The sequence below is a fragment of the Idiotropiscis lumnitzeri genome, chromosome 2 (assembly GCF_059441095.1).
Source record: "Idiotropiscis lumnitzeri isolate Australia: NSW breed Sydney's pygmy pipehorse chromosome 2, RoL_Ilum_1.0, whole genome shotgun sequence".
Taxonomy (NCBI): Eukaryota; Metazoa; Chordata; class Actinopteri; order Syngnathiformes; family Syngnathidae; genus Idiotropiscis; species Idiotropiscis lumnitzeri.
This window is the reverse complement of record NC_142392.1, coordinates 5,396,000-5,418,839: the sequence shown is the minus strand read 5'-3', so window position 1 is coordinate 5,418,839 and position 22,840 is coordinate 5,396,000. Positions and strand designations below refer to the sequence as shown.

At 43.1% G+C, this 22,840-nt stretch overlaps 2 protein-coding genes across 2 annotated transcripts; one reads left to right on the top strand and one right to left on the bottom strand.

The window, feature by feature from the left end:
• Positions 1–241: 241 nt before the first annotated feature.
• cdk17 (cyclin dependent kinase 17) lies at positions 242–19,256 on the bottom strand. The gene is made up of 17 exons (XM_088280510.1): positions 18,942–19,256; positions 11,590–11,734; positions 10,014–10,178; positions 7,670–7,803; positions 6,355–6,480; positions 5,479–5,535; positions 5,282–5,396; positions 5,111–5,205; positions 4,974–5,036; positions 4,763–4,886; positions 4,567–4,687; positions 4,390–4,487; positions 4,203–4,308; positions 3,887–3,929; positions 3,644–3,734; positions 2,464–2,541; positions 242–2,380 (listed from the first exon to the last, which is right to left on the bottom strand). Exons 2-17 carry the CDS (start codon positions 11,714–11,716, stop codon positions 2,340–2,342), a joined length of 1,584 nt encoding a protein of 527 aa, XP_088136636.1. The 5' UTR covers positions 11,717–11,734; positions 18,942–19,256; the 3' UTR covers positions 242–2,339.
• An 836-nt stretch (positions 19,257–20,092) lies between these two features.
• Positions 20,093–22,692, top strand: phyh (phytanoyl-CoA 2-hydroxylase). Its single transcript, XM_088282169.1, has 9 exons — positions 20,093–20,259; positions 20,724–20,773; positions 20,974–21,084; positions 21,156–21,324; positions 21,407–21,488; positions 21,565–21,746; positions 21,824–21,973; positions 22,045–22,179; positions 22,279–22,692. Exons 1-9 carry the CDS (start codon positions 20,194–20,196, stop codon positions 22,330–22,332), a joined length of 999 nt encoding a protein of 332 aa, XP_088138295.1. The 5' UTR covers positions 20,093–20,193; the 3' UTR covers positions 22,333–22,692.
• The last annotated feature ends 148 nt before the right edge of the window (positions 22,693–22,840 follow it).

Below are 22,840 nucleotides of genomic sequence, written 5' to 3'. Positions count from 1 at the left end.
TGTCAAAAATATTAAGAACACCTCTCAGTTACGATTTGAATCCAGAGAGAACAAAACGCAGACTTGTTATATGAAACAGATTCAATTTACTTGGCGATGGTTATGAGAAATAAATAATTCCAGTAGAAAGAGTCACACACACACCAACTGTTCACTGGCAGCTCAGTGTGGTTTCACAAACACAGCAGGCCTTGCATGCAGCAGGCGCACATTGTTGTTATACACACACACACACACACACACACACACACACGCACACACACTCTCGAATGTGTTCACATGAAAGTCAGGGCATTCACACTTTTTTTTGGGGGGGGGGGGTTGTACAATGATAAAGCTGCGGTAGAAATCTCCTGTCATGCACGTTACTGCGATTCATGTCAAAATATACGGACACCATCAGTTAATCGTAACACAATCTTACTTCTTTTTCTTTTGAGAATGGTGATGTCATTTTTTTTTCCTTTTCCTTAAAGTGAACATAACACTTATTTTATTTGCGTCATGGCTATAAGACAACATCAGATTTACAACATATTTGTAGAAAAAATAGGTTCACTTTACCATGACAAACAAGCTGTCATATATTTGCATCTACCTGTTAAAGACAAATACAGTGTGCTTACGGGATTAGGACACCATTAGCTGCAAACAACAAGTTGTAGTAGTCGTTACTGCACTTTTCACGTACTCGGATCAGTATGAAGAACATTTACAGACACTCACATCTTCCCCATACATTCGCCAGGGTCGTTCGATTTTTTACACTATGCTGCTGGGAGTGCACGACTTGGTCACTTGTAGATTAAATATTTGCTGGATGATCTACGAGCAGGAATGCAAAGCAGAGAATTGAGGAGGTTTTTGTTAGAAGTAAGATTTGGACAAAAATGTGACATCGGGTCGGGACGCGGAGAAGCCCCGCTGCCCCGCGTCCCGAGTCTAATTTAAGCCATGTGGAGACTGGAGGTTCACGCAAAGGTTCAAAGGTCGCAGACAGAGAACACATCTTAATACTGCTCGGCCGACGGCTGCCCACATATGAAGAAAAAAAAAAAGGCGCAGGTTGAATGGTCAATATTGTGCTTGGACCAAGGGGTGTTGAGGTCGCACTGAAAATAAAATTAATTTGACAAGAATAAAGCGTGCACGTTTGAGAATAAACACGTTTGTATGATATGAGGGAAAAAATACTTTTTTTTTTTTTTTTGCATTATTTTGATGAAAAATAGGATGCAGAAATATGATGGAATGTTTCAAGAATTGTAATGAGGAATTTTTTTTTTTGCACTGTTAGAAGACAAAATTTGTAATATCAGAAAATTTTTTGTTTGAACAGAATGGAGTCAGTGAGGAAAAAAATCTTTCAAGGATATCGTACGAGGAAAGAAAAGTTGGAATATGACAAAAAAAAGTCACGTCGCTCAATGCTTTCAAGGTGGAAAATTAGAATAATGTAGTGAGAATCATCTTAGATTATTAAGGGAATAAAAGTTGGAGTTCCACAAAAATTACGTTGCATTATTGGAGAAAAAGTTGGAATTTCTGAGAGTGTTCGGAGAAAAAAAAAATGGTCCGCTTCAAATAATAGTCGGAATATTGTGAGCAGAGCTGGAGTTAGGCAAGAAGAAAAAAGTTATTGAGGTTTTGCAAAAAATATGACATTCATATCAAACAGATTTATATTTCTGCCGGAAAATTCCTATTCAACTTTTTTTTTATCTTCAAAAGTGATCGCATTGCAACTAATCTTCAGATTTATTTTTTCAATTCAGTGTGGCCTCAATGCTCCCAAATGTTCAAATTTGATCTGATTCAACCTAAGAACAAAAGCTTTTAAATATATCTCAGTGTCCTTGCACCAAATTAAGACCTTGAAATTTGTAGTTTCAGTGAAGAAAACATGAAACCGCAACTATAAACATTTTTAGTTTAAAACAAACGAAGCAAGTGGTGTCCAACCAATTGAATCACAGCTTGAACGCCATCCGTGCAATTTCGATAGCTGATATCTTCACCGACTTGCTCAACTGCGCACGGAGGCTCAACTTCACACACACGCACACACACCCCCACACACACACACACACAAACAGGGTGTGTTAAATACATACAGTAGTACTTTAGCAGCAAACAACCCCTACCTCTCATCTCTGGAAATAAATAAAACTCACCAACTGAACAGTCAAGCTAACTCAAGACAGGGGTGTGCATGTGAATGTGTGTGTGTTGGGTCAAACAGGAAAGGGAGCGGAGGGTGGGGAGGTCACTGTATCATGCGAGAGAGGTTGCTCAGGTGGGAGGGCGATGATGAAGGTATCCTTCCTCTTGACGGAAATCTAGAAGAGCATGCTCTGCCTCCGGTTGATTTTGCCGTTGCCTGAAAGCGAGGGAAAGGAGTGAAATGGCACGCCAGAGTGAGAGACATTTCCTCCGATGAATCAGCAAAGCAAATTGAGTCACCTGACTCCGGGTACGAGGAGTTCCTGTAGCCCGGGTCTCTCTGCAGCTGCACCTCCTTCAATGTGAATATGGACACACCTGAAAAAAGAGTGGCTCTCAGTGTGCAGAAAATACTTTTGCGGATAGGAGGAAAACCGTGGGGAGGGCGCGGGGGAAGGATGCCAGAACATTGCGCTGCTGTACAGGGTTGCACACGTCATCGTACAATCTCGCAGGCTCCAAAAAAAGAAAAGAATTGTTAGGCAGGGACAAAAAAGTAAACCTCATAAGATTTCAATATCAATGCTTTGCTTTTGACGGGAACGTTGTCCCTCCCAAGATGGCCGCCACGTAGGCACATCGGTCACTGTTTTGTGGTTCTGCTTCCTCGAGAGGTGTTCGACAAATATATATATATATATATATATATATATATATATATATATATATATATATATATATATATATATATATATATATATATATATATATATATTATTTTTTTTTTTTTTGTAAAAAGAATGTGAAGATATTTTTGGATTTGAGTGTATTTACACTCATTAAATCCAACTTATCATGTTTTAACTTTTTTTAAGACTGAAAGACATTTTAGTGGCAATCAAGGCTTAATTTTTAGCTTTGTGTATTCAATGCCTTATAATGGAGCCGCAGGAACTGTTTAAAATGTTTTTAAAATAATATGTATTATTTATTTATTTATTATAAAATGTTTAAAATATTTTAAAAAGGATTATTTATTTATTATTCATTATTAAATGTTTATTTTTTATTATTAAATGTTTAAAATATTTTTAAAAGGATTATTTATTTATTATTCATTATTAGATGTTTATTTTTTATTATTAAATGTTTAAAATATTTTAAAAAGGATTATTTATTTATTATTCATTATTAAATGTTTATTTTTTATTATTAAATGTTTAAAATATTTTAAAAAGGATTATTTATTTATTATTAAATGTTTATTTTTTATTATTAAATGTTTAAAATATTTTAAAAAGGATTATTTATTTATTATTCATTATTAAATGTTTATTTTTTATTATTAAATGTTTAAAATATTTTAAAAAGGATTATTTATTTATTATTCATTATTAAATGTTTATTTTTTATTATTAAATGTTTAAAATATTTAAAATATTATTCACTGTTCTTCAAACGTGTGTATGTGTTCGCTCACTCTCATGCAACGTGTGAACTCTCATCCCAAGATGCCTGAAGTAGGAATGTTTCATCGCGTCCTCAGCCGAGATCCTCTTCTTGGATTCGTACTGGAAAACAGACGAACATGCTCAACAAGGCCGCTCATTGAATAGTCAAGGACACTTTTTTTTTTTTTTTTTTTTAAAGCACTGTCATTAAAAGTGCTAGTGTGCATTTCGAAATGCAAATATTGTGGCATGTGTGGCAAGTGAACGCTCACTCTGAGGAAAGCCAGCAACAGCTCGATCCCGTCGCCATCCAGCCTGCGAGCGACAGAAAGAAAACAAAGAACATCAGGTTAATGGCCGTCTGCAGCAAAGGCTGATGGGAAGGCGCACACTCGCTGGAGGAAGGAAGCGGACAGCTGCCTTCACAATGTTCCACAGGATTTCCTGTCTTGCTACACACACGCGCACACATTCACATGCGCACAGACAGCCCATTATTAGTCAAAGTCTGTATTTGCTCTTGGGTACAACTTCAAATGGGGTTAAATAGGTTAAAATGGGAAAAAGAAAATTAATTGCTAGACACACCTGGGAGCGTGGTTGATGAACGGCTGAGGTTTGTATTTGGGGAAGTTGTAAGATTTGAACTCTTCGATGGAGGATATTCCCGACCAGTTGTCCTCCGTCGGTGTGCCTGCAAAATCACACGGTTGCAGACGGTCAAGCACAGGCGAGCGTGCTCGGTTGCAACGGGTCCACTTGGTCAACGGCTCACCGAGTAACCTGAAGATGAGGTGGAGTTCGTCCTCCACCGTGGAGCCGGGGAAAAGCGGCCGACCTGCGGCCATCTCGTAAAATATACAGCCGACGCCCCTGCAAATGAAAAACCGTTGAGATTTGGAAGGGAAGGCAAATTTAGAATTTTTGATTATTATCTTTTTTTTTTTTTTACCACATGTCGATCTGCGTTGAATACTCTGAGGACCCCAGCAGCACGTCGGGAGGTCGGTACCAAAGAGTCACCACTTCATTGGAGTACGTTTTAGTTGGAACTGACTTGGCTCTTGCCAGACCTGGCGGACGACCAAATTCCTGACATCAGGATCATGAAAAGTACCGGCTGCAAAAATCTTGGCCCTCCCCCTCACCAAAATCCGCCAACTTGAGCTCCCCCTTCTCGTTGATGAGGAGGTTCTGCGGCTTCAGGTCCCTGTGGAGAACTTTCCTCTTGTGACAATACGACAGCCCACGCAAAATCTGGAACAAGAAGACCTACAAGAAAAAAAGATTTCACGCCATCAGTAAATGAACGTGTGATCTCAGAAAAGAGCAGCGACGGTGATGAAAAGAAATCCAAACCTTGACATTGTGCATGCTCATTATGTTTCCGCAGTCATCCATGTACTGCTTCAGATCTTTATCCTGCAGATGACAAAGCAAAAACTAAAGTCGGACATTACGTTCTACGACCGTAATTTTTTCACGCTCACACTTACCAGGTACTCAAACACGAGCGTGAGGCTCTTGTCGGTGTGGACGATGTCGTGTAGCGTCACAATGTTGGCGTGTTTCAGGTCCTTCAGTAACGATACTGCACAAATGAAAATCATTCAATCGGGGCGTCTTAGATGGACGCAAAGCTCAAATTCCAGGATGGGTTGACCAACCTTCTCGAATGGCTGTGCATGGCGCGCCCTCCTCATGCTCCAGGCGGATCTCCTTCAAGGCCACCAGGTTGTCCGTCAGCTTGCTGCGGCCTTTGAAAACGGTGGCATACGTTCCCTGTAAACGGAGTTAAGCGTAAATTTGCAACAGTCACTTCACTTTGATTGGTAAAAATGTTAGAATTTGTAGCTTTGCTCACCTCTCCCAGTTTGTCGAGCTTAATGTACGTCTCCAATTTCCCAAAACCAATCTCCGACTGAGAAAAGATCACAATGATACAGTCATGGCATGTGATTGTATTTTTTTAAGTTTAAAAAAAAAAAAAAACTGTTGTCAAGAAGTCAATGTGTTACATGGAAAATATTCTTGATAGTTATCAATAATCCTGTCATATTTGTTCAATTCATTAGTCCAATTTTCCCCTAAAAGTGTTTTAATAAGGGTTGTATTTATTATTTTTTTTTGTCATTTGAAATCATAAACGCTGTTGTTAGAAACTATTTAAAAAATATATAGTAATTAGTTTTAGAGAAAGATGTACATTTTCATGTTTTTAATGTATTTATTAATTTGTCTAATGTAAACAGTGAGGACATATAAATAATTAAACTAATAATTTTCTGATGTGAATCATATTTCCCGTGACCACGTGAAGCGCTACAGATGATGGATGGATGGATGAATAATTATTTTATTGTATAATTTTTTTTATATTTATATTTTTTATCATTTTATTTTTTATTGCATAATTTTAAAAACTAGTCAATTAATTTATTGCAAATAAAGACAAAAAAAGTATATCTCAGAGATTAAAAAAAAATAAATAAAAATGCCCACTCCGTGCATGTAAACCATAAAGAGGAGCATGAACATCTTCATGCGTTACGTTTCATCTCGGGCATCTGATAACAATTAAAATCGCCCGACTCAAAAACAATGCAAGCGCTCGTGTCTCCAGATTGGTACATCTCGGACTCCCGCTGGGTCGGTTGTCATGGCAACTGGCACAGGCTGCTCCCAGTGCCGCGAGCGCTGCGGGGCTGTAAAAGTGGCACACACGCGCGCAGATACGCACCAGCGAGGCTCGGCGCGAGCGGCGGCTGAGCGGCTGGTCGAAAGGCGGGCTGGTGAGCTGCAGCTTCTCCAAGTAGCCGTCGGGAATTCGGATGTCAGCGGGCAGCGACAAGCGTTTGTTCAGGTCCTGGAACGCAAACCCACGCAGATGTTAGTGCATTTTCCCTCCGCCAAATATATCTTCGCAATCCGATTAAATGTGACATTTAATCCTCCCTTGTCCATTATATGCAATAATGACACGGGGAGAGAACAAAATGTTATCCACAAGACAAAAGCAGTCCACCCACGCTCTCGGTGAGAGGGGAGGCAAAAAATAACTCGCTCTCATCTCTTCCCATGCCAGTGAGACAAAACAGATCAGGTCCATCATCTTACAGGGTACAATTGTGTCGGAGAATACGGCACATGGACGTGGATAGGCCTGGGAGCAAAAAAATAAATAAATTCTCATCTTGACAAAATGCGGACTGATGTGACTAAATAGGAGTGACGTGAGTAAAAATAGAAAGAAGTTATTATGTCATTGCAGCTCCGATTGGAGCAGCTGTCTGAATTCTTTTTATTACCCAACAACATGCAAGATGCTAATTGTGTTACGTAATTGTTCTGCTTGTTTGTTTTCCACACAAAAGGTCCTTTCAAATGGAATTATTTAAAGACGCTGCACCAAAGACGCCTTAAAATAACAGCTAAGAGATTATTCTGACAACTTGTAATGGCTGCGGCGTCACATACGCTCTGTTTTAGTGCAATAGCATCGTTGTTAAATTCACATCAACCCTTCTATTTTTTTTTATTTTTTTTTTTAAACCTTTTTATCCAGCAGGGGGCAGAATGCTTTCGTGCTCAGGTTCCCTCTGGGAGCAATAAAAAAAAAACACTTCCATGATTTATGGTGTATTAAGATGATTTATCCGGGAGGGGGGTTGCAGATTTTTTTTTTTCATTTGTATCTGAAATGTGGCAAGTTTAGAGTCACAATAAACTAAATTTTACATTGACAATTGACCTTTTTTCAAATGTGCTTTCTTAAATAATTGCTGTTTACTTAAAAAAAAAGTAACATTTTTTTTTTGTTAACATCAGATGATTATTACGACGTTGCACAGTTTGAGACTTGGCAACGCAGCCTGATAAACGTCCCGAGGGATGAACCATCGAGACGCCGCGCATCCCGGCATGCTCTCTGTCACATGAGCCTGTTTGAAACGCCGATTGTCAAGCTAAGAGTTCGTAACCCCTCGCCGCCGCGGGGGAGTGGCGGTAACGAGAAGGAAAAGTGATGCCGTTTGTGCACGCGGGACGATAATCACCTCCATGGAGATTCGCCGGTGGACTCGGTTCCTCAGACAGACGCCCGTTGGGGACTGGACCTCGTCCGACGACGTCCCCGACGCTTGGTCGCTCTCGCCGTCGGAACCCATCTTAAGGTTCTCGTGCACAATGTCTGTAACAGAACACATCGGATAACTTTTTCCTTATGCAGGTAAAGTATAAACTAAGCGGATGTTGAGGCCGACAAAGGCCGAATGTTTGAAATCCACACAACATTTTTATGTCGATACATCCGTCTCCTCTCGGGCCCTTGTAACTCCCGAGGCCCGAGTATAAATAAACACTTTACCACATCTTCCAAAGCTGTAAAACGACCACAGCTTGCAAAGCGCAGCGTGAGCAAGGGCAATGATGCCCTAAGCACATGCGCACCCCTCCCTCAAAATCTCCTGAGCAAACACACACACACACACACACACACAGTGAGAGGCTGCAATCTGTTATCCAGCATCAAGAGGGGATTTCTTTCAACTGTCTTAATTCCAATAAATAATATAAACAGAATTCGAGAAGGACACAATTGTTCTTGGACTTTTGGCCCTGAAGGAGTTAAAAACAAGTGACTTGTCAAATTGCTGGTCTACTTTTAGCAGCTCAAACGGTATTATAGGTTGGTTGAGATGTTTGTTCTCCAGGTGATCTGCGGCTCATCGGTCATAGTGCATCGTCTTTTGTTTGACAGATGTTACGCAATGCGGTGGAAAAAGTCCCTGTAAAAGATAAAAGGGGGAAAGGAAGAACGCCGGATGATGCCCTCGGCTGCACAAAGCGGCACGAGCTCAAATTAGCATATGCAAATGAATTGGCGGGCGAAGTAGCTTCTAAATGACAGCCCAGTTGGATTTCCAAGAGCAAGTCAAAGACAAGCCAGGGTCATCCACGGCAAAACGTCAACTGGCGCTTTTAATTAAAGGGCTCGTCCAGCATTGAAATAAAAATGCGTCGGGAGATGACGCAAACGCAAGCAGGGATTCCGGAAATTCCGCAAGACAAATTCAGCGGCGGCGCAATAAGATCGTGAATGCTGGGATGAAACTCACGTGGCTGACGACAAATATTCTGCAGCACTTATTTCCACATCTCTCGCCTAAACTTGACTTCTTTCTCTCACTTTCTAACATCCTCTCCAGAGCACTCAAATATCTCCTCCACATGCCCCACTTTCGCATCCTCATTTGCATGTCTCCATCACCTCCGCTCGTGACATCATTCATACATATTTTACCTTCGCAGCCAAACGAGACCGCGGCAAATAATATTGGCGTCGTTATTATGCGAGTAGCGCTTTGTCCTACATAACTGGCCTGTTGTGGCATCCGCATTCCTCCATCTGGGCCAGGGTCCAGCGCGAGGCCCAGTAGGTCTATCAACCATACACAAACATAATAGCATCAACCCGCCTGGTTGCACAGATTTAAAGAGTGATGTTTGTCAGAGCACTGATAGCAAATCCTGTGGGATTGCAAACGGGTGTGAATGACTTCTGACACGGATCGGTGGAGAGAGACTGTTTATTTTATTTATTTTTTTATTTTAGATTTAGGTATATTGCCTTTCGAGCTTCAAAGCAATTGGAAATTTGATTTCTACACACGCAGAAAGGATGAGTCAAATACATTTAGAGGAGGACAGGACTTGGCAATTAAAGAAAAGTTCAGATGGAGTGGACAAAATCTAGCTCAGTCTGTTCTTCAATATGGTCCAACGAGCAGTTACATAATGAAGAGTGCTGTAATATTTGGGGCGGTGACATTCCCCCCCCCCTCTTTTCATTTAAAAAATGTAAATACATTAAAAAAAAAAAAAATGTTCATTTATTTATTTTTATTTCCTATGGCAAAAAATGGGCGGATTTTGCTGCTTAAATCATATTTTTATAATTTTTTTTTCCCGGTTGACTTTAAAAATTAAATGTAAATGATATGACAATTTGCTTCAACCCTTTATTTTGAATCAACTAATTGAATTCATTCTTTCAGCCTTAATCTCAAATAATTTGTTGATCCTGATCACCAACCAAAGACTTGCTCACTCAAAGCGAGATCATCACGATGAGTCACTCACTCACTTCCCACCTCTCGGGATTGGACATGATGCTACACATCAGATGTGAATCAGTTCACAGGAAATATCGTCACCCGGGTGAAAACGACTTGGGCGAGGGCAAAGGTGCGAGGTGGACACAAGGGGAGGAGGACGGAAATCTCACAACTTGGACGCGTTTCCTGTTTGTCACCGCATGCCACCTGTTCGCCAGCTTTTCACTTCCCTTTTTTTTTTTTTTGTATTTATTGTGTTTGGAGTAGCACAAGTGTTAGTTACCCAAGCGACTGCCGTTGCGCGGTATGGACATGAAGGATCCCAGGGTGCCGCCGATGACGCTGTGCGGCCGGCGCAGAGGCGGCTTCTTGAAGGAGCCCGTGTATTGGTGCAGGAAGGAGTGCATGCTGTGCGAGGTGGGCGGGCGGCCATTCCTCATGAAGGGCTCTGAAAGCGAACGAGGACGGTTAGAGGTTCTCCTTCAAGTGTTGCGTCACGCTTGCGGAGTTCATTAAGAAAGCACACCGGGTTTACCGAAGTGACAAATTGAACCGAGACTTAAGACAAGGGGCGAACTACTTTGATTCTAGCGGAGTGTCAGAAGGCGACGGGAAACGCACAGCTTGCTTGTGTGACATTTCACAAATCAACAGACTGAGGGAGCAGAGATTGCAGGAAGGAAAAAAAAAAAAAAAAGACGGACGAGCGTGTCACTTTATTTCGGTGCGCTCCTGCCAATCATGTGTCAATTCAGCAGCCGGTTGGTGTCGCAGCTGTGGTGCCAAATCGAACATAATGTTACGTAACCGGGGCAAGGTAGGGGAAGCGTCGATATGCATCGAATCTTTTGACCGGTTGCCATTCATGCAACAGAACAACTTGCTTTTCACACAGAGTCAATTTGTGAGTAAATCTGGAAATGAAAAGCAACCTGACATGCAAAGCTTTCGACACTGTTGCGCATCAGACTGTAAACTAAGTCTTAACTACTCTAAGCTGACAGCTTCCCGACTGACCTTCTCGCTTAAAGAGCTGAGTGTGCGTTTATGCAAATGCACGTGTGTGTGTGTGTCCTTGCTCCTGTTACATAACATCGATAAAGAGCTCTTCATCCCCATCGCTACCGTCACACACACACACACAAATGTTTTCAGTCACTCTGCATCATCGTCAGTGATTAATAATTTAAAGACCCGTGAGAGCAGGCAAGTTGCTAAAAGCACTTTTATCGTGACGGTTATGAAATGTTTACAGATGGACGTGGACGACGTATCGAGGTTTAATTACCCTTCGAGGCCTTGGCAGGCTAAGAGATTGAAGAGTGTTTAACTCAACTGTTTTATTTGAAACAATGATCAAAACGCTCAGTGTATTTATAGTCTGGTGAAGAAGTACTCAACTCAAGTAAATGTAACAAATGGTAAAATCGCTACCAAAAAAAATGAATTAATACGCATGATATGAAGCTGTCAACTATATACAATACAGAAAGAATTCTGAATATGAAATAAAAAAAAAATGCTCGCCTAGCTTTGCTAACATTGTGAACTAACGTCAGCATTATGATGATAAAAACTAAATAAAAAAAATTAAGTAAAATTTAAAAAATTAAACCAACAGAAGCTGGTCACAAGATCAAATAGTTATCTTTTAAAAAAAAATAAAAATTAAAAAAAAATTTAAAAAAAAAGGGGGTCCCTGACTAAATTTCTTGCCTCTTCATAAAATCAAAATGAAACTAATCTCAACGGCATCATGTTGTCTTTCATCGCTGGAAGTTCAAATAAAATGACGAGCCAAGTAGCAAAAAGCACACATGTACTTGAGTGCACCGTTCCCACCATTACCAAATACCAACCGTTGTCCTTGGTGCCGCCGTCCTCGATGGTCATCTGCTCGGCCAGCTCCGAGAGCGACTCGTCGATGGTCTGACTTGAGCGCAGCGTCAACGACAGACGCTTCTTAATCCTCTTCATCTTCTCCATGGCGGGGCGGTGCGTGGCCTGTGAGACACAAAACACACACATGCGCAAGCGCGGTCAACATTCATCCCGGCGTCGCACCGAAAGCCAAATTTCACAAGCGTTGGTGTTTGACAGCAGCGGGCGGGATTCCAGACAATCCCCGCCTCGGCTCTGACCGGCCTCATGAATGAAGTAAGGCTGCTTTTAATCCAATATTAATCCGCTCGACAAATGCGCGAGCGGCGCATGCATAAACCATGAACAAAGCATGAATAAAAGATGAATATCACAGATTTGAATGGGGCCATTTTCACTTTGAAACCAGGGGGGGGGGGGTTAGACTAATTGGAGGCGGAGAAGAGGACGTCGCCAAGCGTCGGTTGGGACTGGCGAGCGTCGACGCAGCGACGGCCGCAGGAAACACCTTGCTCAATCGCCCTCCAGCTGCTCCTTTCTCATTGTGCGGCTGTGTCAACGCCCCATCGAGTGTGCACGCTGTAAAGCCAAGAGAAGGTGGGTATGGGGGGGGAAACAGACGCAGAAATGTCCCGTCCGTCCCGGCTGACCCTCAGCGACAATCAAGCCGACCTTCCTTCCTCCTTCCCGCCGACAGCTCCCACTCATGAAACATCTCTTCAGCCGTTTGTCATCCAGCGCGAGTGATTAATCATTGGGGTTCGCACAGTCATCCAATGATGTGCGACCTTCGCACATTGCGCAAAAAGGCCACGCCGTCACGGGCCGATTTAAAAAGACAAGCAGGCTACAAAAGTGGAATCGATTCATTGTGCTCATCAAAGAAGAGAGTGGAAATAATCGCAGCGCCAGAGCAACCGTAACCAGGTTAATTTTTTATTTAGGTTTCGGAGACGTTACAATTTCTTCTCTTCCAGTTAAGGATTTTAGGCAATGATTAACGTTTAAGTTCAAGTCCTTAAAGTGTTATTAAAAAAAATAAAATAAAGAAATAAAAAGCATCCCGATTGAGAGCGTTTGCTGCATGCAGTAGATGCTTGTGTGATTAGCCTACTTTTTTGAAGAGGAAGTGTGTCATGCCAACCCTGGTGGCTCTGTCATCATGAAGATCTGGTGACCCCCCCCCGCACACACACACACACACACACAGTCACAAGTGGACACTTAGACGGCTATAGAAGTGTGTTGAAGGGAAACCAATATAATGAGGATCAAAATTGGGTTCAAAAACAAGCATGCAAATGTAAAATGAATTCAGGAACACACACACACACACACACACACACACACACACACACCCCCACAGGCAGATAAGTAGTCTTTGTCCCCCATAGCGAGGAGCGCAACAGAGCTGGGTTTTATCTCTGCTGCAAAACAAAGACTAGTGACGTGTGTGCGTGTGTGTTTGTAACATTTGATGCCTGCGATGGCAACGTATGCAAGGGAATGATATATCTGGCATGAAAATCGTTCAATTTCGACAAACAGAGGGAATACCGAGCCCCTTGATTGCAAACCTGAAATTCTGACCCATATTCTGGAGGAAAAAAAAAAATCCAGGAAGCATCCCAAAGGCATTGCGGGAAGTCAATGTAGGAGAGCCATCAAGAACTGGAGACCTAATTACAGGACTAATAATTATACACACGCCGCCATCATCAAAGCCACTCGCATTGCCGCTTTCTCCCACCTCGTTTCTAAGGATATCGAAAGGAGCCGACTGTGTCATCAAAGTCAGTAGGAGAGTGTGAAAAGGGAATTGGTAGAAGAGGGAGGGAAGAACAGGAGTCATAATGGCGTCTCTGTGTTTGCTCGAGGGCCATGAAATTGCTGGAGTGACTGCCGGCATGTACAGTACTGCTTGGTGAGAACGCAGAGTGGGGAAGGGACGTGGCGTCAAAACAGACGTCCAATTTTGGGGGCACGGCGGAATACAACATTGAAAACCGAGACTTGACTTGAAGTATAGCTTCCATTCCCCTTTTTTTTTTTTTCATAAGAAAATAACAGGCAGCCGCAGTGCTCCTTGTGACCATGTAATTTAGTGTGAAGCAGCCCATAATTCAACATTCGGAGGCGCCAAATTAGCATCAATCAATGGCCAGAAATAAATGTAAGAGACAGAGCAATCTCGGGAAGCAGATAACGCATGGCGACGTGAGGCTCAAACGGCCAACGACGGTGCGTGTGAGTAACACCCGACTTGGACTGCAAAGTGCGCAACTCAAAAGGAAAGAACTGCCGCATTAGCGACTCCAAAAAGCATAATGGAGCCTCAAGGAGTACGAAACCCATCAGACAGGTACATCTGGCCTTTCCGAAAGAGGACAATAAGCACCCGAAGGACGCAAGAAAGGCTCGTTGCAATGAGTCAGCCGCAGAAAACCTGAACCGATATTAATGAATAAATTAAACTTGGAACCGCAAACGAATGCCGGCTTTTATAGATTTTTTTTCTTGGGGTTTGTACGATTCAAAAAAAAAAAAAAAGGCAAGGTCAAATCAATACACAACAGAGTCTTTGGCTACAATCTGAGATTAAAAAAAAAAAAAAAAAAAAAAAAAGCTACAGTGTCGCTGATAAAGCTGCTGGGTGAAATGTGACCTAACACAGGTGCTGACATTTTGACTTCACCACATCATGACAATGTCTTTCGGCCCAGAAGGGAGGAGGGGGGGGGGGGGGTAAAAAAGATCAGAGGGGAGCACGGGAATTTCCCTTTCATAATGAATCATCATCGGTCATCGATATTAAACAACTAAAAAGACGCCAAAGTCCTCCGCCAGGTATCCCACCACCGCGCAAGCATCTTTGATTCATTTCCGTGAAACACCGACGCCTTAAAAAGAAAGGGCCGCTTTTACGATGACTATTTCCTTTTGTGTCCGTCACAAGTGTCTCAAAAGGCGTTGGGTGCCAACAGTGCAGTCACAGGCATGTGTTTGTGTAGCCATGAGGACGCACACAAACAGCATCAGTACTGCTGCCCGGTGCGGTGGGTGCTCTCAGCTCAAAGACCCTTTTGTTGGGACGAGAAAAGTCCCAAAAAAAAAAAAAGGGAGCTTCAGCATGACTGACCCACAGGGGCTTTCGCTGAGTTCTTGTGAGCAAGAGCACAAAAGGCTGCAATGTTAATATTAATAGGTTGAAGTGGACGTACGTGTCAAGAAGTGTCCCTCCGTGTAATGGGGAGAGCAATTCGCCGCAAAAGCAAAGAAACACATGGACAAGCGTGACGAAAAGTGCCGACTAATCATGTGGAAGGGAGGAGTGCAGATAAAAAGATGGAGGGGCGATTTGAAGGCAACATGTTATTTATAGAATATGAAAGCCTGCAAAGTCGGCCTGCGGCATGCAGACGGAAACGCGGCACATGGTGAGCCGTGATCGCCCCCCCACATGACGAAACACAAAAGCCTCGTGGACGCAAAACGAGACAAATTCTCAAAGCTTTGCGCACACACGCGTGTGTGTGTGACGTCTCGAGGTCATGACAAAGGCAGGACTCGGTAATCTCCAATTACAAAGGATGATCCGTCAACTCAGTGGATCGAGACGGTGTGGTTATCAATCCCAAAACACACACGCGGTGCACAATGCAAACACTTAACTCATTCACTGCCATTGACGGCTAAAGACGTCCAAGATCCCCCCCCCCTTTTTTTTTTTAACTCGGCTGGTAGTGAATGAGTTAATTGGGCAACCGTGACGCACTGGACAGTATGGGAGCTAAAAATATCCTTTTCTTTTTTTTTTTTAAGTATTATTTGTGCCTGGGCTGACGCAGTGGACAAATGATACGGGGTGCAGAGGTGACGCATTAGCATCGAAGGCCCGCGTTTTTCCGCGTGCTCCCGCGTGATGTGTGCGCTCGTTTTGCGGTGGCTGGCGCAGCGAACCGGAAGACCATCGGTGTCCGGTAAAAGCCTCGCTTGCGTTCTGGTGTTGACATAAGCGCCCAATGCTTGGGAAGAGCCGACTGTACTTATTGCGGCATCTTTCCGTGAGTTCTGCAATGCTGATGTTTTAAAAAAAATAAATAAATAAATGATGAGTTCAAAATTGCACTCCCGAAAAAAAATTTGCAAATGCAACACCGAGTGAGGGAATGTGGAATTTTTTTTTGCGCAACGTATTGGAAGCCTGCCGCGTTCGCAGAGGGTGACAGGTTTTACTCGATTGCGTTCTTTGACGCTTGCCACAGTATGTCCCGCAGGCAAAACCGCATTGGAGCTGGCTTCCTGGGTGCGCTTTAATTCTGTTCTTATTGATAAGTCGGCAGCGGCAACAAGCACATAGCCAGAAAATGAGCGCACAGTACGTGTAAATATACGCGAGCCTCACTTTGCTTTTCAAGAATTCGACAGCGGATATAAATAGTCTACACACCCGTGTTTAAAGCCCAAGCTTTTTGTGATGTAACAAAATGAGACCAAAATAAATCTCTCACCATTCATGTGGCTTATGACTTGGACCACTCAACAGATTTTTTTTTTTTTAACTTTTCAAGAGGGGAAGTGAAAATAAATAACTGAAATGATGTGGTCGCCCAAGTGTGCACACCCTCTTTAGAACAAGGATGCGGTGAACCGAAACAAGTTGCGCACATCTATTGAGGGGCATTTTGGTATGGTCCAATGAAAGCAAGGTAGAACTTTATGTCCGGAATTCCAAAAAGTATGTTTGGCAAAAAACATCAACATAAGAACACCTCCCCTACAGTGAAGTATGAAAATATACATTTATACACATTCTTTGTTTGTGCCTTTGCCGTTGACATTGCCAACAGGCAAGAAATAAGAGAAAATTAGATATAACTGATGGAAATTTAAAAAAAAAAAAAAGGAAGGCCACTTTTACGTACGGAGCAGAATGAGAGGGTAAGTAAGCGCAAAAATCGTGCCTGGTCTCTCCGGGATTCTCATACGGTTGAATGCTCAACACTTTATTTCAATTGTACCTCCCCCACGAGCAGTCAAGAGACGTCGTTTGTGCCAATTTGTCAAACGGCGTGCAGCTCTTTCCCGTATGGAAGCCTGCAACTCAACACCTGCCCTGCTTTCATGTGCAAATGGCGGCCCGCTTTCATTCCATCTGACGTTATTTCATCATGAATGAGCAACGGCTTGTTTATACACTGATGTGACCCGAGCATGTGTGCGAAATCCCCGTCTGATGGCGCTCCAACAAATGCCACTCTTTAATCCCCCAGATTATGAGCCAATCTCCCTCTCCCCGACCGACTCCACCGGCGACGCACACGCATCTGGAAGAGCAGCATGACAATGCAGACGATGCGACTTGAGACGCACAAGTGTTCCAGTGGAATGTCTGCGAGACGAGTGAACACGCACACACGCGCGCGCCAACATCCCTTCTGACATCCAAACGCACTCATGGAAGATGACAAGCGCACGCAGTCTATCATTAGATGCCTGTGCGCCATCAGTCTGATGCGGTACGGCCAAGATTTTCGCACACATACACAAACAGGAAGACCAAAAGAATCAACTCATGCCACCAAACATTCCTTGCGTAGTTAACATCATTTTTCTAGCGTGATTCATGCGTCACCCAAAATGGATTGGTTTCATTCTGAAACGGTCAAAAAAAATAAAATAAATAATACTCAAAAAGCAGTAAGCATTTTGACAAGTGCACACAAAAAGGAATTATTTGACCGTTATGTAAACGAGGAAGAACAAGCAGGGAGAAGGGAGAGAGCCAGAACGGTTGTCAATAGCAACAGTGTTTTAGAGGCTGATCATAAAGCAAGCACAGTGTGCGCCGCAGCAAAGAATTGTGGGCAATTTTGACGCCTTACGCAACTCAGGATGATAGCTGAGGTGCATTTCTTAATGATGATAATTGCTGCTGATTAGAATTGCACTGCACCTTCCTCCCACTTACCAAAAACATGCAAATTATCTTAAATGAAGATTCTAGATTGAGAATATGAAGGTTTGTTTACATTTGCCCTACGATTGGCTGGCGACCAGTCTAGGGTGTATGCTGCCTCTCGCCAGAAGTCAGACAGGCTAAGCAGCATTGCATCTTACTGTGAGGAGTTTCTAATATCAATAATAACTAAATAAGATTTTTTTTTATTATTAAAAAGCCGACATTTGTTAGCGAGTTAGATCAGGGGTCGGGAACCTAGTCCTAGGAAAAGATAAAATCAGATTATGATCTGTGCTGTGGGCTGGTAAGCATGTTCATGACAAGTAGGCCCGCTCCGAGGTGAAACTTTTGTGGATTGTAATTTGCCCCTTTAAATACATGGCTGAAGGTTGCAATCAACCATCTGTACAAATAGTACCCAACGAGGTCAAAACACCCGATGGGGTTGAGTCACATGGCAGTTTACATTTTCAAGCCTGCAATAAAAGCGCAATTGTTGTGAGACTTTTGACTGTCATCCATCGGTTCCATAAATGACATATGTGTTTGTTTGCGCATGTCCGAGCTACATTCTGCAGTATTGTACCATGTGCAACAAAATGCAGATCAATACAAGCACTCTATATGGCCTAACAATGGGGGGGGGGGGGGGTCATGGTAATGACTTTGTCCTCTGGGGGTGTGCAGCAGCAGCCTACATGTGGATGTGGGTCAGAACACACACGTGTAGACGAATTAAAAGGTTACCATTGAAGGACAGTGAAAGCAAATTGGCGTCAAACAGCACTGCTGAGTTATGCATGCATCAATTTTGGAGATGAAATGGGAGCAGGTGCAACTTACGTAAAACAACAACAACATAATAGGAATGCAAAAAAAATGATAGAAGCTGTATCATTGATTTGAAATATATGAGCAGGAATAAAGCTTTGGTGATAGATATAAGTCACTGTTTTTCGAAATACAACGTTTGTTAAAGTGCTTGTAAAAAAAAAAGTAGAGTCAATTCAATGTTAGTTGTTATAGGTTAATAGCAAACTTAAAAGTGGGATTTAAACATTGTTGATACACGCGCAGTAACTGAGCGGTAGCATAATGGCATCCATAATGCACACATTGTGTAAAAAAAAAAAAAAACTTAAATATTTGCACAGCACACAACGAGTTGCGTATTCTGGCAGCAGAACGGAAGGCATTTGTCAAATGTCAAAACACTACATTCAAGGAGGCATCTCAATTTACGCTTGTGCTGACATTTTGCTAACCACAAACCACTTGTCTTCGGAGCCGAATTGACGGAAACGTCACAAAGTCCATTATCGGACAGAACCGAAGGCTTCCAGAAGTGTTTCTGTGAGCGAATGTTACCTGTAAATGGTGAATTCCGTGGTTTCGAGCGGACCCTCCGGAGCTGCCAGGCCCGGATGCCCTCCTCCGCTGTATCCGCCCACAGAAGTAGACCGAAAAACACAGCTCGCGCTCGGTTCCGGTTCTAAGTATTCTGGTCAACACATCAAACAATGTCCTTAGAAACTAAAAAAGAGGGACGAGGCAAAGGGTGACGGAGCGAACCCCAACAAAAAGGTCGTTTTTGTGGCTGCGTGAGCAGATTAAAGAGTCTGGAGAAGGCTCTCACCAGTTCCACAAACGACGGAGGGGGACGGGAGGGGTGCAGTCAAGCTAGGTGACATCAAGCTGTGCGGGATAAAAAGCAACTTCCTGTTTGGGACAAAAATAAAAGCAAAACAGCATCCGGTTAGCGGGACAGAAGAGAAGTGCGTTCTTTATCGCCATCTTCACTGTGAAACATCTGCATTTATTTATTTTTAAAATGTTTTTGTAACGAGAGAAAATACAAGAAAACCTTATAAAAGCATTAAAAAAATACAGAATACTAAAAGAATTGCCACTATTTATCACAAACGTGTGAAAGGGCCTGTTTACAATATTTGAAGAAAATCCTTTAATTCACATCACAGGCAACTTGTGGGAAATATATTACAATTTTTCACAATTTCCAGTTGAGTAAAATTGTAGAATTTTGACACACTTGGTGATCTATAGCACGCACTCTTTAGCTCTACTCCATCAGATTAATGACCAAATCGTCAAATTCATAAGTGAAAACCGAGCATCCGCGGTTCATGGTGTTAGGGCGCCCTCTGCTGGAAAAATGGAAACACTGCTACAGTTTAGCAGCCTGTTAGAACCTGTAAAATTCATCAGGTTAATGCAGAGGGATGCATGAATACAATATTAATATAGCTGCATTTAATTGCGCGTTGTTCAACTACAAAAAATAGTGCACACCTAAAAACGTGACGTGTGTTGCTGGTGTGCTCTTTGACCCACATAACGCCGTGACCAACGCAGTTCGTCATGCATGCGCAGCAGGTCGGCCATTTTTGAGCGCTCGCTACGGCAAATACATTATGACAAAAGATACAGTAATGCCTTTGCACAATCAGTGTGTATGCATTCGTTCTAGTGAGGTTGCCGTAGTTCACGATCCAACGTGACGGGTGTTCTGCGCATGCGCGACTCACATTGCGCATGGGTCACAGATCATGTATTGATATGGTGATTGCTTCTCAAGTGACGGAACAAGAACTCCTGAACAATGTCGCGGGCTGCAGAAAGGCTCAGATTGATGAGCGGACATCTCGAACGCCCACTCGCTGTGTTCGTATCCTACTTGATTCGTTGGATCATCTTATGTAGCCGAGCGCTATGCATCGACCCGCGGACTGCGCAGGCAACACCGGAGACAACAAGGCCTCCGGGTTGAACGTTTCACGGTTGCGCATTACGATATTATTACGGTATAATTTAACATCAATGCCACCGACGACTGTAATATTTACGTACGAGTTTATGTTTAAATAGATTGTTATTGTGTATTGAAATTTTAGAAAAACACCCGTTGCAATACGGTAACTTTTTATTGCTCTGCGTTGCCTTGAAAAAGTTTGCAACCAGACTAGTGTCTCTGCAACAGTGATCATGTCAAAATGCATTTGGGGAAAATGACAACTATCTGACTTTTAGGGTTTGCAAGGAAACGTTAATAACAGCTTTCTCCTGATGTGATTGAACATTAAAATAAAGAATCTGAAACGATGCAATCATCCTTAATTTGAGCTGCTTCAGGCAACACCAACGTCGGCTCAAACCTCTGCACGTCACCATCACGAACTGAGGTAAGGACACACCTTTTGGCTTGAGCAGGGAGTCCATTTTATGCTGTTCTATGATAAGTGTTTATTACACCTTTGACACAGTTCAAATGTGATGACTTAATGGCTGACTTCCACCTCCCCATACCTTGTGACCACTGCAAGTTGAGTGTACTCAAAAATCAGTAAATCTATTCTCATCGTCTTGACTTTTTTTCCCCCAGATACACGCTTGATAACGACCTGCTGAAGCCAGAAGAGCGTCTCTTCTACGAGCAAAATGGATTCATCGTCGTCAGGAGTCTTGTGGCCGATGAGGACATCGACTTGTTCAGGTGACAGACTGAAGCGTCAATGTCCGAAACTTGAAATGGAGTTAGTTAGCGCGCTTCTGAAATGTCTCTAGGAAAGAGTTTGAGCGCATTTGTCAACGGAAAGTCAACGTTCCCGGTCTGGTGGTAATGAGAGACATCGCCATCGCTAAGTCTGAATATGTTCCGGATCAGAAGGCCGTCACCAAACTGCAAGACTTCCAGGAGGATCCCGAACTTTTCCGCTACTGCACTTTACCACAGGTACGAAACACATTCTTCAACACTGTACCTCTCACAATAATTATAATAATAACCAAGAACTAAAAGCTGATCTCCTTGTCAGATCCTGAAGTATGTGGGCTGCTTCACTGGACCGAATATCATGGCTATGCACACCATGCTCATCAACAAGCCTCCCGATGCAGGTATCGCGATGCTCCTGAATTCACACCCACAAAGGCGCAGTCTTCAAAACGCTCACCCGGGCGTCCGCGTGTGCAGGCAAGAAAACATCCCGCCACCCGATGCATCAGGATCTGCATTACTTCCCCTTCCGACCGGCTGACCGCATCGTCTGCTCCTGGACGGCGTTGGAGCGGGTGAACCGGCAGAACGGATGCCTTGTGGTCCTGCCGGGAACGCACACGGGCACGCTCAAAGCGCACGACTACCCAGAGTGGGAGGTAAGGAGGCCGAGGGGAGATAGGAAGGTGGGGAAAGAAGTCACCCTCATGTCAACTCTCAACTCGACACTCCACAGGGCGGCGTGAACAAGATGTATCACGGCGTGCGCGACTACGACCCACAACACCCCAGAGTGCACCTGGAGATGGAGAAGGGGGACACGGTCTTCTTCCACCCGTTGCTGATCCACGGTTCGGGAGTGAATCAGACGCAAGGATTCCGGAAGGTACGACACTACCCACACTGCATTTTCCTCTCAGGTCGAAAGCACGCCATCACAACTTTGCTCATTTTCAGGCTATCTCCTGCCACTACGCCAGCTCCGACTGCTATTACATCGACGTGAAGGGAACCACGCAGGAAAATATTGAGAATGAGGTGATCGAGCTCACGTCCAGGAAGTACCCCGAGGCGGGGGGGATCAGCTTCCAGGTAATTTTAGTATTTCAGGGGCACCACTTGAAAGTTATATATTTATCTTAATAGTACAAGGCGTTTTATTAATGACTGATTTGTCACCCCCCCCCGCAGGACGCTTGGGCTTTCCGAGGCCGCCTGGTGAAGGGGGAGAGACGCGGACTTTAAGACGAGTTGACAAACGCGACGGAGGAAAATTGTGAAGAGTGCACTTTCAAATTAGGCGTGCCTTAGCACTAAGCACTAATTTTTGCATTTAAGTCTAACAAAGACCGACAGGCGTGACAAAAAAAAATGGTCCGTGGCAAGTTGCTTCTGGTGAAATAAATAAATAAATAAATAAAAAATAGTGAACACGTGCAAGTGGAAAAAACAAAGTGGAGGACTGTACTTGAAATCAATCCTTGTGATCAAACTGCCTTCCAACTGGATTTAAGGGACACCCTGGACATGATGAATGTATACTAGCTCTTTTTACGATAAATAATTTCAATGTTTTAATAATAAACTCTGGAATTGCTGCTTGAATCGTCATCTGCATTGTTTAAGGAAAAAATCTCATTCGGAATAAGAATTCCTGATATGCATCCAGAAATAAAACTGTATCCAGTTCATTTTCGACACTTTCAGCCCCACCTCACTTAGTTTCCGCCCTCCCACTCTCTTCCTCCCTCCC